Genomic DNA, 15,464 nt, shown 5'->3' with positions numbered 1-15,464 from the left:
CTGTAACATGGGACAGATTTACTTTGGAATAAATTATTCATCCCAACCAGCAGGGACAGGTTATATTAAAAAAAAATGTTTCTGCACAGGGTCTGCTCTTTGGGATCAGCCGCAAATCCACAAAACAGTGAAGGAAACTTTGATATTTAACATGCTCTTATAAGATGGCCCAAGCTGCCCTTGAAGTATCTTCTCTCCTCCCTTATGCCAGACACATGTTTCAGTGCAGTAGTCTATTCTGCCACTGCAATCATGTTATCTTCTTTTTTGCAATTACGATTAACAGGTGCACACAGCGTCATCAGTGCACATGGATAGCTATATAAAATAAATATGACAGACCCTTATTTTAACACAGGGGGTAGATTTTTCTCCCCACCATGACAGGCCCTGGCACCATACCAAATGTCTACAAGAGGGGTTTTGTTTTTGTTTTTTGGCAACTTGCTAGGGACCAGCAGCCTGGGGTTCAGTGTCTAGCACTTTGAGTAATGTTGTTCTAAAGGGCTTGTAATCTATAACAGACACAGGAAAATAAAGCAAGAGGGGGGATGGGGGCATAGTAAACAGGGAAAGAATATCCTGCTACTTCAATTACACAAGTATAAGGAACCAAAGACTTCTCAGAGAAGCATGAGGAAGTATGAGAGGAGAGTAAGAGACAGCTGTATGTAGGAATTCTACAAGGAAGTTGGCTAATTATACAGAAAATTTGAGTCAATGAATGTCTAACATTTGAATTTCAGTACTGCATTTTAAAATTTAGATTACCATGATGAGTGTATTTTTTAAATGAGAAACACCAATTTGATTTGATTTTAAACTTTTAAAAACTGCCGAAATATTGGAGCGGGAGAAGAAATAACATCTCTTCCCTCACCCCATCATTCCAAAGAAATTTCTCTCCCCACAACTAGGGGGAAACACAGGTGCTTTGAAAAAAAGACATTAACAAGTATATTAATTACTTGGTAATTTAGCTAAACTATTTCTGTTCTAGAAAAAAATGTAGCCAAATAGGGATTGGCGCTATTGTTCACTGGACATTTAAAGCCCCCACTTCACTCAGGCATCGTCAAGCGGATGTGTTCGAGGGCATCTTAACACACTGCATACCTCCACCTTCTCTTTTTGTGTCCATGAACCCAAGTCCCAACCGCTCTCGACTAAGATAAGACATCAGACTAGCTTCCAAGTTCTGGTTTCAGCCAATGGTTAGCAGCAATTATTTTTCCAATTGGCATATCATACCTGGCTATGGCTAGTACTCCGATCTAAGACAGCATGAGAAAGAGAAGGAGGAATACGGAAGGCCCCAAAAGCTGTGCCTCCAACAGCTAAAGTGGTTTGGCAATGAGTTCTATAATATCAAAACGAAGCTACTACATTAGTAGACTGGCTTTTGAGATCTTCACAGGAGATAATATAAAATAAAAGGTCTCACTGGGGAGCTATTAGCAAATGTCTTCAGTGGGATAGACTTTAAAATTAATAGGAGTTTTGCTTCCCCTGAGTTTAACAGAATTGGGCAGAGCACTACTCTGCAATATTTGCACTGTGTTACAGACCTGCATGTAAAAGTTCAAGATAAATGCAGATTTTACAATAAGAGCACTTAAGTTTTAAATACAAACATATAAACAAAATATTAAGATGAGTTTAAAGGCTGCTTTAAAATAATCACCAACATGATCTTTTTCCATCACAGGATACTTTTTACATCCACTGATTCTCCCCTTTATGCTTTTGAGAGGTTTGATGCAATGCATCCTGCTGCACAAAAATCCACAGAGTCACGTTGAGCCCGTTTTGGTCAAGATGCCCTGCAAATCTTCTGGCTGAGCAAGTATAATCGAATCAATGTGCTTATGTAACTTTTCCATAGTGCCAGGATTCACCGGCAAGTTCTTCCCATCAGCCTATAATCACAGAAAAAACACATAAGAATTTATGGAAATGCTGAAGTCACCTGTAGACACAGATATCAAAAGGAAATAACTTCCCAACTATGTACACAAATAGTATTTTTATTGAAACCTGTTGTTTGGGAAAGGGACACCGTAAAATGGCAAAGTATATAGTTTGCATGCAAAAGGCCCCAAGCAAAAATTCCTTACATTTCCTGACAGCAATAGGAAAGATCTATGTCTCAGACACTGAAGAGCCATTTTCAGTCATTGCAGACCATACTGAGTTATGTGGCCCCAAAAGTCTCATTTTGTGTAATGCAGTTTACTATTTTGTGATTATAGTTGCTAAACCAAAGCAGATTCCCTATTCAACATTTCCTCAATAAAAGTGACCACAGTTTTAAATTAAACAGGGAAAACCTCAATAACAGTATTTCCCCAAAGGATATTTATCCAGTAAATGTTGTGGGATTAGCTATAAAGAAGGAGGCACAATATTCAGAAAAACTTTTCTGAAATCTCCCTTATAACCAGAAGAAAATTGGAAGCTAGAGGGATGGCAACACAACATAATGTAGGATATCAGAGTTCAAGGGAACACTAATGTCAATACAGACAAGGTATGAACAGTTCATGATATGGATAAGGTCACTTGTACTCATAATTTAGATGGAAAATATAGGCAAAAATCTCAGGGCAACTACCTACTCCTAATAGTTGTAGGAATACTGGGGATTATCTGCATAAATACTAGCCCTATCTCTTCTGTACTTCCCTTCTTCATTCTAGTCACAGGAGTTTTTCCTTTCATCATCTGGACAGTCAAGAGGGAAAGCATTTATGGACCCATCCTAATACCAAAATATTTCTGCTTCTCATCTAAGAGAAGACCAAATAAGACCAATAAGAAGATCTAGATTAGAGATTTAAAAATTCTGGAACTAGTGAAGCTATTTTTTTTTTGGGGGGGGGGGGGCATGCTAGTTCTTTTTCCCCAAATAGTGGGGAAACTGGTCTTCTGCAAACCACTGCAGTTAAGACAACAAGCGCCAAGTGTTTTGGAATGCCAAAACTGGCCAATAAGAATGTATTCTAGAGCAAAAAGTACAGAATTTAAAAGTGTTTGTTCAGAAGATAAGCAAAACAGTTGAGGAATCAAACCCAAATTCTCACTACAATCTTAGTTTGGGCACTATCAGGGCACTTAGTTTGGTAATTCTGATCAAGCATGCGAACTTGCATGACCTTAGAACAGAGAAACATACAAACACTTTAAATTCTGATATAGATATACGAAACCACATACCAATTTATCCTTTAATTTTAAGACTAGGTCCACTGTTTCCACCTCAGTGTGCTTCTGACTCCAGAAAAGCAGGTCCTATGTATCAAAAGGCAAAATTAGTTACTTTTAGGAAACATTTAGATACATATTTCACAAAAATATTTCAGAGTTACATCTTCATTGAGATATCTAAACTGCTTATTGTCTTAAGTGGTCTTCTGCAAACCACCTCATTTTATTAAAGCAGCCATTAGTTTATTTACCTGTGCTTATTTATTTAATATTTCTCAGCGTAATGTATCTCAGGGTGGTTCATGTTAAATAAGCACATGTAAATAAACTACTTCGATAAAATGTAGTGGTTTGCAGAAGACCAGTTAAGACAACAAGGAGTTTAGATATCTCAAATTAAATTGAACTTCAAAAATATAGTATGTTTTTTTTTAAAATCCAGGGTGCACAAAAAAGAAATGGCGTAAGGCAAAGCCACTTTTCTAACCTCGTTGCACAATGCTTCTAAATGCAGCGCCTCCAGTTTCTGCGTCATTTCTTTCCGCCGTGTTCTGAACCATCCATCAAAGTTAGAAGATTTCAAAAAATGCCTATATGATAAAAGGGGAAAATAATGTTATTAGATTTAGTTCTGAAATCTAACCTGTGGTCATTTTCTTCCTTATAAAACAAAGGAACTTAAAAATTAAACCTAAGCAATACCGTTGCATGTTGGACAGCCTGAAAAACTCTCCACAAAAATAACAATCTGCATGACATACCAATTCTTTTCCATAACAATGGCTTGTTATTTTACAACCAACTATTATTGACAAAATATTTTGTGTTTGTTACTTTCACAGCTAAATTCCTTCTCCTGCCAAGTCCAAAATGGATTAATATGAACAAAAATCTGTAGCTGATGCTTCTAGTTTCTTTGCTAAGCCATTTATAAATCCTGTTTCCATGTAGTACACTGGCATACGATTAATATACTTTTATAAATTCAGATGTTATATATTAATCAAGAAATGCTCTATAAATGCAAAATGTGAGCTAAGCAAATGTATACATCCCTATGAGTTAGAAGTGATGTAACTGTAACATTATTTTATGAGGGTTATCCAGAAGGTAAGGTTACAAGGCACGTAGCTCTCGTGGGGAATTTCGCGAGGGAAGTTGGTAACACTGTCGTGCAGTGGAAAGCTAGCGGAAGTGAACGAGCAGTGCCAGTCGTTAGTAGCTCATTGACTGACATTGTGGTGAAGGTTAGAAATTAGCGTCCTCATTTCATTTCCCGCCAAGTGTGAAGTTCACTCTGTAATACACTACCTAAATGCTAAGGGCATGAACTTAGCTGCGATTCATCATGAGAAAAATCGTGGCGTCAGTGTTTTGGGAGAGAAAAGGGGTTCTTCTCGTTGATTTTTTTGGAAAGAAGTGAAACAATCAATGCTGCAAGATACTGTGAGACCACGAAGAAGCTTTGCAGTCATCCAAAACAAATGTCGTGGGATGGCGACAGCGGGAGTCTGTCTCCTGCATGACAATGCGTGTCCACACACCACTCATGCAACACAAGAGTTGTTGACTTCATTTTGTTAGGATGTTTTAAGCCACCCCTTTGACAGCCCCGATCTCGCACCCAGTGACTATCATCTGTTCACTAAATTGAAGAAACACCTTGGTGAAAACCTTTTCCGATGAGGAGGTGAAAATCAAAGTGGTGAGCTGGCTGAAAAAGGAGGTGGGAGAGTTCTATGACACAGGCATCAAAAACTTGTTGCATGGATGACAAAATGTATTGAACTGAATGGTGATTATGTGGAACATATAATGTAATACCTATGCATGTAAGTTTTATTAGAATATATTCATTTTTTGTGTTTAAAAAGAAACCTTGTAACCTTACTTTCCAGATATCCCTCGTATGTTGGAACCCAACTACATCCTGCTCACATTTGTAGTCCTCATCAAGGAAAGGGTTAGGCAGATAAGCCAGCTGGCAGAGAAAGTTCGTTCCCCATCGCCCTCTTTGTCTACCTGTCACTCTATTATCCCCCCCCCCCCCGCCCCAATTTCTCCTATTTGTTATATTGATACTTCTCAGGGACATGCCTCTTTTTGTTCAAAGTATATGGCAAACCCGAGTCCTCCATTTTGTTCTTCTCCTGTGTGTATAGAGAGATACAGATGTCTCTATAGAAAAATAATTGCACAGTTGGGCCCAGACTTCCTTATAGAGAAATGTAGTTCAGCTTGATTCTGCTTCTGCCATTGCTGAAGCTCATTTGCTGAACTATTAGCACTGGAGGTCTCTGAGCTGCTAAACTGCTGTTGTTGCTGCTTTACGTTTTAAATGTTTTTTTTTCCTATTTGAAATTATCCCAACATTTTGGATAACAATTCGGTTAGTATTAGAGGCAAGGTTTTTCCCAAAGTTGTTGCTTTAGGATACACTATTTTGATTTAGCTAAGGCTCTATTTAATTTATATTTATACATAACAAAGTTACCGGTACAGTCCTATCCAATCTCCTTTTAATTTAGAGGTAAGTTGAGGCCCTGTTTTCTCAAGTGTTTTCATAAATTCCTCTTGGTTGAATGGTTTCAACTGTGGTGGACTCTACAAGGGAAACACAGCAGTAAGTAAACAGAGCACAAGACGGTAGCTGTTGACAGAATTAATGTTCTGCTTGAAGATATTCTCACCTTCCAAGGTGATATGCTTTTTTGCAAAGGCATCAAACTTGCTACATATCGTTCCTGGGAAAAAAGAGGGAAACAAATGAAGTGCAAAATATGCTTATATTTTTATCTCTGATCTGACCAATCCAAACATATGTTTCCTTTGTTTCAAAGCATCTAAAAATAAATGGGAGGAGAGTGACCTCATTCAGCACAGGCAGAATTCCTATTCCCTGATCTGCTTTCCGACTAGCCAGAAGCACCTCTTTTTAAAAGGTAAAGGTAGTCCCCTGACATTAAGTCCAGTCATGTCTGACTCTGGGGTGTGGTGCTCATCTCCATTTCTAAGCCGAAGAGCCAGCGTTGTCCGTAGACACCTCCAAGGTCATGTGGCCGGCATGACTGCATGGAGCGCCGTTACCTTCCCGCCGGAGCGGTACCTATTGATCTACTCACATTTGCATGTTTTCGAACTGCTAGGTTGGCAGAAGCTAGGGCTGACAGCGGAAGCTCACGCCGCTCCCCGGAATCGAACCTGCGACCTTTCGATCAACAAGCTCATCAGCTCAGTGCTTTAACCCACTAGTCTGGATGAAGTTTCAATTTTTTTGCCCTCATCCATTTCATTACTGATGGCAGACATTGGTTTATGGTCAGGACAGATTACTTGGCTTTAGGTGGGAAGAAGTAATAGAGCTTGGTGTCATCCACATATAGGTGGTACCATACTCCAAAATTCCAGATGACCTCTCCCAGTGGTTTCTTGTATACGTTAAATAGCATGGGGGACAAAACAGAGTCCTGGGGGACCCTACAGGCCATTGACCAGGTATTCAAAGAGGAGTCCACAGCAAAACCTTCAGAAAATTTCACAGAAGCTTACTAATGGAATAATGAAGCTCTGAGTCAGTTCCAAGAAATGACGTCGAAGGATTATGCTTTGGGCTTCTGCAGGACGCTTTTGGTGTACTCCCTAAAATACAAAACAAAAACAAAAAATGAGGACAATAATTAACCAAATTTGTTGAAGATGTTTAACTAACTATATAACCCATCTATAAATACATCTCATATGCACTTTACATTTGTGTGCATTGGGTACATTTATATGTATCAGGCAACCTCAGTTTGACTGGTTATTTAAAACAAGGCTAGGCAACTGCCGAGTCCAAGAGGCATTTTTTACTCAACCAGTAAGTGACCGAAAGTGGGGAAAAGACCACTTTGGTCTAAAACTCCAAGCCCCCTAGAAATGTGGCTAAACTGTTTCCGCCCAAATGTGGCTAAACTGTTCCCGCTAGTTGTGAGGGATGGCAACTTCTGTGGCAACATTTTGATTGCAAAAAAATTGAGGAGTATGGGAGCTTCAGACCTCCACTTTCCCCAAAAGCCAAGAACTAAGTACAAAACTATTAGCTTGTGTTTAATTGTCCCACTCACTTTGCCATAACAAAAGTGTAGGGCTTAGTACTTAATCAGAGCACATCACCATTACCACAAGAGAAAGAAATTCCAATGCTATGAATCCTATCATGTAAAACCATTTTAATATCACATGTACTTTCACCATTATTGACCTGCAACCAGATTGTAATCTGGAGTTGTCTACAAGGACCACACAACTCCCTTGTAATAATAGCTCTTTTTAGCTACCAGTTTGTTTCTGGCACAATTCTAAGCACTATATGGCTTTGGGCCAGGCTATTTGGCAGATTGTATCTTCTTGTATGGGCAGGTCAAAGCTCTGAGATCATCAGAAGAGATTCTTATCTCAGTCCCACCACCAGCACAAGCATGCTTTGTTGGGGACACAAGAAGCAGCTCTCTCAGTGGTCACCCCAGGGCTCTGGGACTCCCTTCTCAGAGAGGACAGAATGGCCTCTTCCTGGTTCTCCTTCTGGCAGCAGCCTGAAACCTTTGTATTCAGAGAGGCTTCTAAAACAGAAACAAAACTATCTCTTGAATATTCTCTAAGAAACCCATGTTATAACCAGGCAATGAGCAACTTGAAGTCACACACACACTGCCTGTAGTTGCTTGCATCACATTTCAGCAGGAAACCACAATCACATTTTTTAAAAGCTGAGGATATTGGGAGGGCTTTGCACAAAGGACTTTGGGATTATGCACCACTTTGTCTTCCCATTCAACCAATGCTTCAACAACTAGGCGGAAAGACTACCTTTTGTAACTGTTTTATGATGTCTTCATCTCTGTTCAAGTATGGCTTATAAGATGTATAGACACCTAGGAGGGAAAAAATACACATTTTTTTCTGCCTGATCTTCCTCACCAAAAACAAAAACAAAAACAAAACAAAAAACCCACTGTAAGCAGTAGGTCTAAAATACTGAAATTTGTTACCAGGTTTAGAATCCAGCGTCTTTAGATTCTTCAGTTTTTTCACTTTCACCTGTTTTGGGACTTCACCTGCCAAAATAGAGATCATCTGAGTATTACTCTGAACTTTTAAAGGACGCTATCCAATATGCTGAACATGTTTTGGTGACTGGGGTTCAGGACCTTGGACAGCAGACCCACAGGTTGATAAGGCCACCACCTGTCACCATTAGGATTTTTTTTCCTTTGGTATGGGCAATCATGCAACAGCAGTTAAAAATTCTGCTTGCCACCTATGCCATGGCAAATATTCTGGCAAAAGTAAAGAACAGAACTCATCTTTCCTCCATCTCTCTGCTTTGGAGCTGGAAATGGAATGGTGAAAGACTTATATGGTTGTGCTAAGTTTTGGAGGACACAATGGAACAGATCTCAAGATGCCTACCCTCTAGATCCCCCTCCAGCCTCTGAGAAGATAGCAAGGTTTTGTTGTTTCTGGAATTCAGATCACCCCTACTACTCGGTACCAAACCACGTCCTAGCCTTTGCCTTCAGCTCAAGAGGTGAAAGCTAGTAATTCGAACAATGGATGACAGAGGCAGTCGAAATATTTAGAGTTTTCTTTGAGACCTAATAGAACTATGTGTTTCTTTCTCTCCTCTTAAAGCTTTTGATTTGAGGCTAGTGTAGGGTAACAATTCCTTTTCCCCAAGTGACACCAGGCCTTCTGCGGGTGGGGGAGGATGTGGGAATATCACAAAATCAAGGAGCAGCAGTCCAATACTTTGCATGCCAATTTAGGAGTAAATTCTAAATATGTAGGATTCTAAACTAACATACGAATTCTACACATTTCATTTAAATCCATTAAATTCAGACATAATTGGACGTCTATATTTGCGAGTTTAATTTTTGCAGATTCAATTACTGGCAGATTTGACTAATAATGTTTCTCTAATTCCTCCTGTAAGATTATTATCAACATTCTCTGGAGGACCTAGAAATTCCTAGAGAAATGTTCTCCCAGCTAAAAAGTTTTTTTTTAAATTTGCAATCTTTTTGCTTTTGCTTGAAGCCCTAACCCCCATGAAACTGGAAGATAAACAGAGAGCCAAATAGTGTGTTAAGTTTAATTCAGTTCAAAAACAAAGTCTTATGCCACTTTATATGCAAATAAAAGGAAAGTTTAATTTTTAATTTTTTAAATGTCTAAAGCAATGGTAAACTGCAATTAACTGTGATTTCATATTAATCTTGGAAAAGACAGTATTTACTGTGGTAATCTAAAACACACAAAACCTAAAAAAGCAAACACACTTTACAGCCTCTATTTGTTAGCTTTAGAGAATTCAACCTTGCATTACCGTTCTTTACTTTTATTCAGCAGGGCAAAGTATTAACTTCATCTAAACGTGTCTTCTCCATGGCTTGGAAACCAAAGCATTATGGCAAACTGGGCTAAGCTGCCCTTGCCATTAAACACTATTGTGAAACACATCCCTTCTTTCTCTGGGGCAACGCACATGCCTTGTGTCTATGAATACACTGGTCTAATCCATGATTATCTCCAAGTGAAGGAATCTGTGGCAGCTTAGTTATGAAAAACTTCTGATTGAGGACCTTTGAGGGCTGCTCCTTGACCATGTTGACCACCAGCCTTTCCCTGACCATGTAGTTTTTGGATGACGGAGATTGCACTTAAATGCATCTAAAGGCAATCAAGGTGAGGAGGACTGCTAGCACAGACTATACTTGGCCAAAAGGCCCAATGATCTCATGCAACATAAGGCAGCCTCCTATGTAGGTGCCAGAAAATAGTCATAAGGCTCAGCCAACTGCTTTCTTGGTTTGTTCTGATACAATAGGATAGTAAAGGGAAAGAACACCAGGGGAAAAACAACACAGTTCTATTTCCTGCTGGGAAAAAAGGCAGTTCAAGAGCATTTCACCATTCCAGAATTAAACCATTGGAGAGAGAATGCTTTAATTACCGTACCACTTTCCTTTTCATACTTTAGGGATGACATTACACAGAGATTAGGCTGGGGTAAGACTTTTACTTCCGTATCAGATGCCACTGCTTATATAGTCTACCATTTTCACTTTAACATATCATTCAGTTTTGAAAGCACACTAGCAAATTGTTCCTTTGGTCTGATCCACTACTTCACCTTCAGTCAATTTCCATCGATAAACTGATTCAGGTCAAACAGTAATATGAAGTCAAGCTACATGTTTTCCATACCTAAATCCAAAAGCCTAACTTACATACCTAAATCCAGAATAATTTGGTGAAATTATGTTGGCATAACTGATTTATGGAAGTGGTAGTGTTTCCTCACACCTCCGTAAGGAGGTAAATCCACTACTGTATCACACAAGCAGTTCCTCCTTCACCCACACGGCAATGTGCCAACTTGCAGGCTCTGGTGAAGCTGGTTTGTCAGATGGACATAAATGTTCTGCACCGCCAAGGGAATAGCTACCAAAACAGCAACTGCAAAGGGCCAGAACAGCCATCAGAAATACACGGATAGTGCTTTACATTCTTATGGCATATTGGCCTGATTCTGTTTTAATTCCAGCATAATTTTGCCTATTTTGCAATAGAATGTTACTCTAAACGTGTCTTCTTCATGGCTTGGAAACCCAAGGCCTGACATTAGAAAATTGTAGTACAGTGTGTATCTCCTGGGTTTTGGTTACAGGATCCCTCCATGGACACCAAAATCTGTGGATGGTCAAGTTTCGTTATATACTCTGCCATAATAAAATGGTGTCCTTTGTATTACATGACAAAATTCAAGGTTTGCTTTTTTGGAAATAGAAATGGAATATTTTCAAGCTGTGGATTGTGGGTGTAGAATCCATTGATGCAGAGGACTGACTGTATTCTGTACACTTCAAAACAAACTGTGTAAAGATCTTACCTGATAGTTTAATGTCTCCTATTCGGATGATGTGTGGCCAGTGCTGCAGTGTTTTAGCGAAAAATGGATTTGTCACTCCTAATATGACAGAAGGCCTGAAATGTAGAAGAGTTTCAATGAGATCAATAAGTGTCTCGCCTATCCCAAATTATTAAGTTTAAGAAGAGCAACTCTGTTATCTTCTTGCAGCCCAAATATCAAAAGGATCGTGATGCAGAAAAGAAAGAGTATTTTTTTAGATCCCACACTGCCTCCTGAACCTATCATGGTATACAATGGACAAAATTTTTGGAGACAAGGGTGGGGGGGAGGTTGAAAAAAATCCCTTCTCCTACTTCTGTGAGTGCAATTCTGCTCAAGGAATATACAAGACTGAACCCTGTTGTTGGGCCAACACCAGAACTGTGTAATCTGCAACCTGCTCACCAGACTTAAGCTACCAAAGAGAGTACAGCTGGCCATCCACTTTCACAGAGCTGAGAGATGTAAGACCCCTACAGAAGCAGAATAACTACAAGTGACTTCAAACCCTCCCCCATCTCCATATTTAACAAAAAAAACCAACAACTCCAAAATACCGTGTCATTTAGTAATACTCACTGAGCCACAAGTCCTTCAAATATTTGTTTTGTATCCTACCTTCAGTTTATTCCTGAGAACCAAAACGTATTACAGTACAATCTCGCTTATCCAACAGGCTGGCAGAATGTTGGATAAGTGAAAATATTAGCTAATGAGGGATTAAGGAAAAGCATATTACATGTCAAATTGCGCCTGTCAGGAGCTGCAAGATGCAGCCTGTGCAGACCGGACGCTGTGCCCAATGGGAAAAGTCTGCACCGGCCGCATTTCACTCCTCCCAGCAGGCGCCCAGTGTGCAGAGAGGCCAACTGCATTGGCTAATACAGAATGTTGGATGAGCGAAGGTTGGATAAGCAAGACTCTACTGTATTTCTAAACAATAAAGTGCACTGAGGTGCAAGTGCTCACATGCAGTCCTCCTCAATCTAATACCCAGAGGTTTCAAATTACAACTCCTAGCATTCCTGACTATTTGCATTGCTAGCTGCAGGCTGATAGGAATTTAACTCGAGTACATTTAATACACATCTGGTTGGAAAAGATTGTACTATTTTAAATCATTATAAACTTGTCAACAGCAACTGTTTTTGTTTGGTTTAATTGTTTTTATCCTGGCACTTAGTAAATTGCATGCATAATAATAACAATAATAAAAAAATTAGAATCCAAACCCTGCAAGGAGAGGCTTAAGAAGCTGGATATGTTTATATCTTAGAGAAAAAAAGATAGAGAGGAAAAATGATAGCCATGCTTAAATATTTGAAAGGATGTCACATGAAGAGAGAGACAAGCTTGTTTTCTGCTCTTTTAAAGACTAGATGGATTCAAATCTATATAAATAAAAATGTAAGGTTTGTTTGTGGGATTAACATAACTCAAAAACCACTGGACGAATTGACACCAAATTTGGACACAAGACGCCTATCAGGCCAACAAGTTACCATCACTCATAAAAACACTGAAAAACACAACAGAAGGGAGTTAAAGGACCAAAAAAGCAAAAAGATGCTACAGAGCATGCACATGCGCAAAAACAACTCCCTTGGCAAACAAAACACACAAAAGCATATCCACACTCTTTTTCAGACTACACCTCCCAGTATCCCCTAGACCAAGCCCTTTAGGAAAGGAGGATGATCCAAGTGCACTGCTTCCAAACTGCAAGCTTTCTTCTCCTTGGATTCCTTTGAGAGCATCCCAATCCCTGCATATTTCCAATTTCCTATTCCTGGACTGCAACTCCCATCAATCCTCCAGATAGATTAGATAGATGGATAGATAGATAGATAGATAGATAGATAGATAGATAGATTAGATAGAGATAGTAGGTAGATAGATTGATCAGGAGGACTGCTGGAAGTTGCAGTCCAAGAATAGTTAGAGAAGGAAAAAGGGGGAGAAAGAGGAAGGGAAAGAAAAGAGGGAAAGGAAGGGAATAGGAAGAGAAGGAAGGACAGAATGAAAGAAAAAAAAAGGGAAGGAAGGAAGGAAGGAAGGAAGGAAGGAAGAAAAGAGGGAAGGTTGGTCACAGCAACGCATGAGGGTTACAGCTAGTTATACATAAAAATATTCTATCCAAATATTAGGAAGAACTTCGTGATGGTAAGAGCTGTTTGACAGTGGAATATACATGCTTTGGAGTATAGTGGAGCTTCCTTCTTTGGAAGGCTTTAAACAGAGGCAGACCCCACAGATATTGTTGAACTGCAACTCCCAGATTCATCACTATTAATTGTTCTGACTATGGCTGATGGGACTAGCAGTTAAACAACATTTGGAAAGCTGCACCTTGCCCAGGCCTGCTATAAAGCCTTTAGGTCCAAATGCAACTGGATCAGTTCTTGCATTCCGTTGCTAAATATTTGAATATTCACTCCACTGACGTATTCTGGCAAAGGAATGCTTAGATACGACACAGGATATTCAAGGTAAGCCACAGAGGAACGTAACCACTTTGTTTGAAATGTGTTAAACCACAAGTTTCTCGACTGTCTCATTTTACACAAAGGGCCATCATTCCCACAATTATTTTTTCCTCCTCTGGGACTGGTTAAGCAAAATACAATTTTATTCCTAAAAATAATTTTCCCACAAAGATGGTTTCTATGTTAGGATATTTACGCCCACTATGTTCTTTCTCAGATGGAATTTCAAAATTATACTGTTTCAAGTATATGTTGCCATTGATCTGTGACAGCCCAATGAAGCTCATGTTAGCCTTACTTGCCAGGTCACTCTAGGACAAAACAAATATATAAATATTGCAGCAACAGATGAAGGGTGTTTTTAAAAGCCCTAAATACAAAATAACTATTGTTTTAAGCTCTATATGTTGGAGAATAATAAGATTACAACAAGACATCAGCTGTTTTCCATTTCCTATCCCTCATGTAGGAAATTCAATCAAAATGGTTAATTAGCAGTTAACTAGTACATAGCTTCAAAGCTGGAGGACAAAGTTATCTTTCAAGATTTCAAAATAAATGTCACTTGTGTATATTTAATGCTTTTAAAGCTGGTCTCGTATACACAATTGCTTCAGCAGGAAGTCCCGCTACCCAAACGGAGTTATCTCTGAGCATGATGAGCTGATGATTTGAAAGATGTTCTGTTCCTGGTTTAGTGTTATTTCATGTTTAATTGTGTAGTGCATACCTTGAAAGTAGTTGTTATACTCCAAAAACTTTCTTTTTGTGGTGCCACAAACAATGTTGAATTAGGTAAGACTCTATGAGATATTCATTGAAAAACTATAGCAAAACGTGCTGCAGGATGTCCTTCAAAAGCAAAGTTTTTGCAATTTAATAAACTGTTTTTATGACAGATATAGGATGGGTGACCTGGCTTGAAAACGATCCATGTGAAACAGATCTATGTGTCTTAGTAGACCACAAACTGAACATGAATCAACAGTTTAATGCGGCAGCTAAAAAAGCCAATGTGATTCTAGACTGCATTATTAGGAGTATAGTGTTGAGATCAAGGGAAGTACCTGTCTGTCAGTGGGGTATGCTGCCTCAGAGTGTGAAGGAGTCTCCTTCTCTTGAAGTTTTTAAGGAGGTAGGGTGGCCATCTGTCAGGAGTGCTTTGATTGCACATTCCTGTATAGTGGGGGTTGGACTGGACAGTCCTTGTGGTCTCTTCAAATTCTATGATTCTATAATGGCAAATACCCTCTGAACAGATCTTGCCAGCAAAGACCCACAATCAATTTGTCATAGAATCAACCATAAGTTGGAAACAACCTGAAAGCACACAACAAGAACTACTCTGGAAAATATTTTGTAACTGGAATTCATATTACTTACGGAGTCTGTGTACGAGTTGTGTATTCTTTGAATTCACTGTCATGTATTGTAAAATAAGGTCTAAAATCACTGTAGTACTTCAATGGTGAGATACAACTGCAAAGACAAACACATATAAGGGTAACTGTAAGAGAACAAGTGACATTTATTCTGTATTCTACTTAGTTATTTGGGCCCAATGCTATTCAACATCCTTATCAATGACTTGCATGACAAAACTCTGTAGTTATCTCAGCCAACTTTCAAAATTGTTGCTTCTGAACAATTTATATTAATCTCCTTCTTATCCTCAAAACTGAGATCCTCAAGTAGCACAAAAAGGCACTTCCATGAAAAAGGAAGTCATTGATGTCTCAATCAATGCATTTATTGCCACGAATTTATCAATAACCCTCTCTCCAGAACACAGTACTCCTACCAACACCTGGCTT

The 15,464-nt window shown here is 39.1% G+C and overlaps 1 protein-coding gene across 1 annotated transcript in view; it reads right to left on the bottom strand.

Annotated features, from left to right (window-relative positions):
* Positions 1 to 421: 421 nt before the first annotated feature.
* The window catches only part of DENND6A (DENN domain containing 6A), a 36,398-nt gene continuing 21,355 nt past the window's right edge, over positions 422 to 15,464 (bottom strand). Inside the window, exons 11-20 of the mRNA XM_060766145.2 lie at positions 15,034 to 15,129; positions 11,144 to 11,238; positions 8,238 to 8,303; positions 8,056 to 8,120; positions 6,757 to 6,846; positions 5,898 to 5,951; positions 5,702 to 5,811; positions 3,695 to 3,797; positions 3,217 to 3,291; positions 422 to 1,919 (exon numbers count right to left, since the gene is read on the bottom strand). Coding sequence (XP_060622128.2) covers positions 1,794 to 1,919; positions 3,217 to 3,291; positions 3,695 to 3,797; positions 5,702 to 5,811; positions 5,898 to 5,951; positions 6,757 to 6,846; positions 8,056 to 8,120; positions 8,238 to 8,303; positions 11,144 to 11,238; positions 15,034 to 15,129 — 880 coding nt within the window. The 3' untranslated portion in view covers positions 422 to 1,793. The remainder of the gene's footprint in view (positions 1,920 to 3,216; positions 3,292 to 3,694; positions 3,798 to 5,701; positions 5,812 to 5,897; positions 5,952 to 6,756; positions 6,847 to 8,055; positions 8,121 to 8,237; positions 8,304 to 11,143; positions 11,239 to 15,033; positions 15,130 to 15,464) is intronic.

This window comes from Anolis sagrei, chromosome 2 (genome assembly GCF_037176765.1).
Source record: "Anolis sagrei isolate rAnoSag1 chromosome 2, rAnoSag1.mat, whole genome shotgun sequence".
NCBI lineage: Eukaryota > Metazoa > Chordata > Lepidosauria > Squamata > Dactyloidae > Anolis > Anolis sagrei.
Note: the sequence above shows the minus strand (reverse complement) of the source record. Positions and strands in the feature narration are given on the sequence as shown.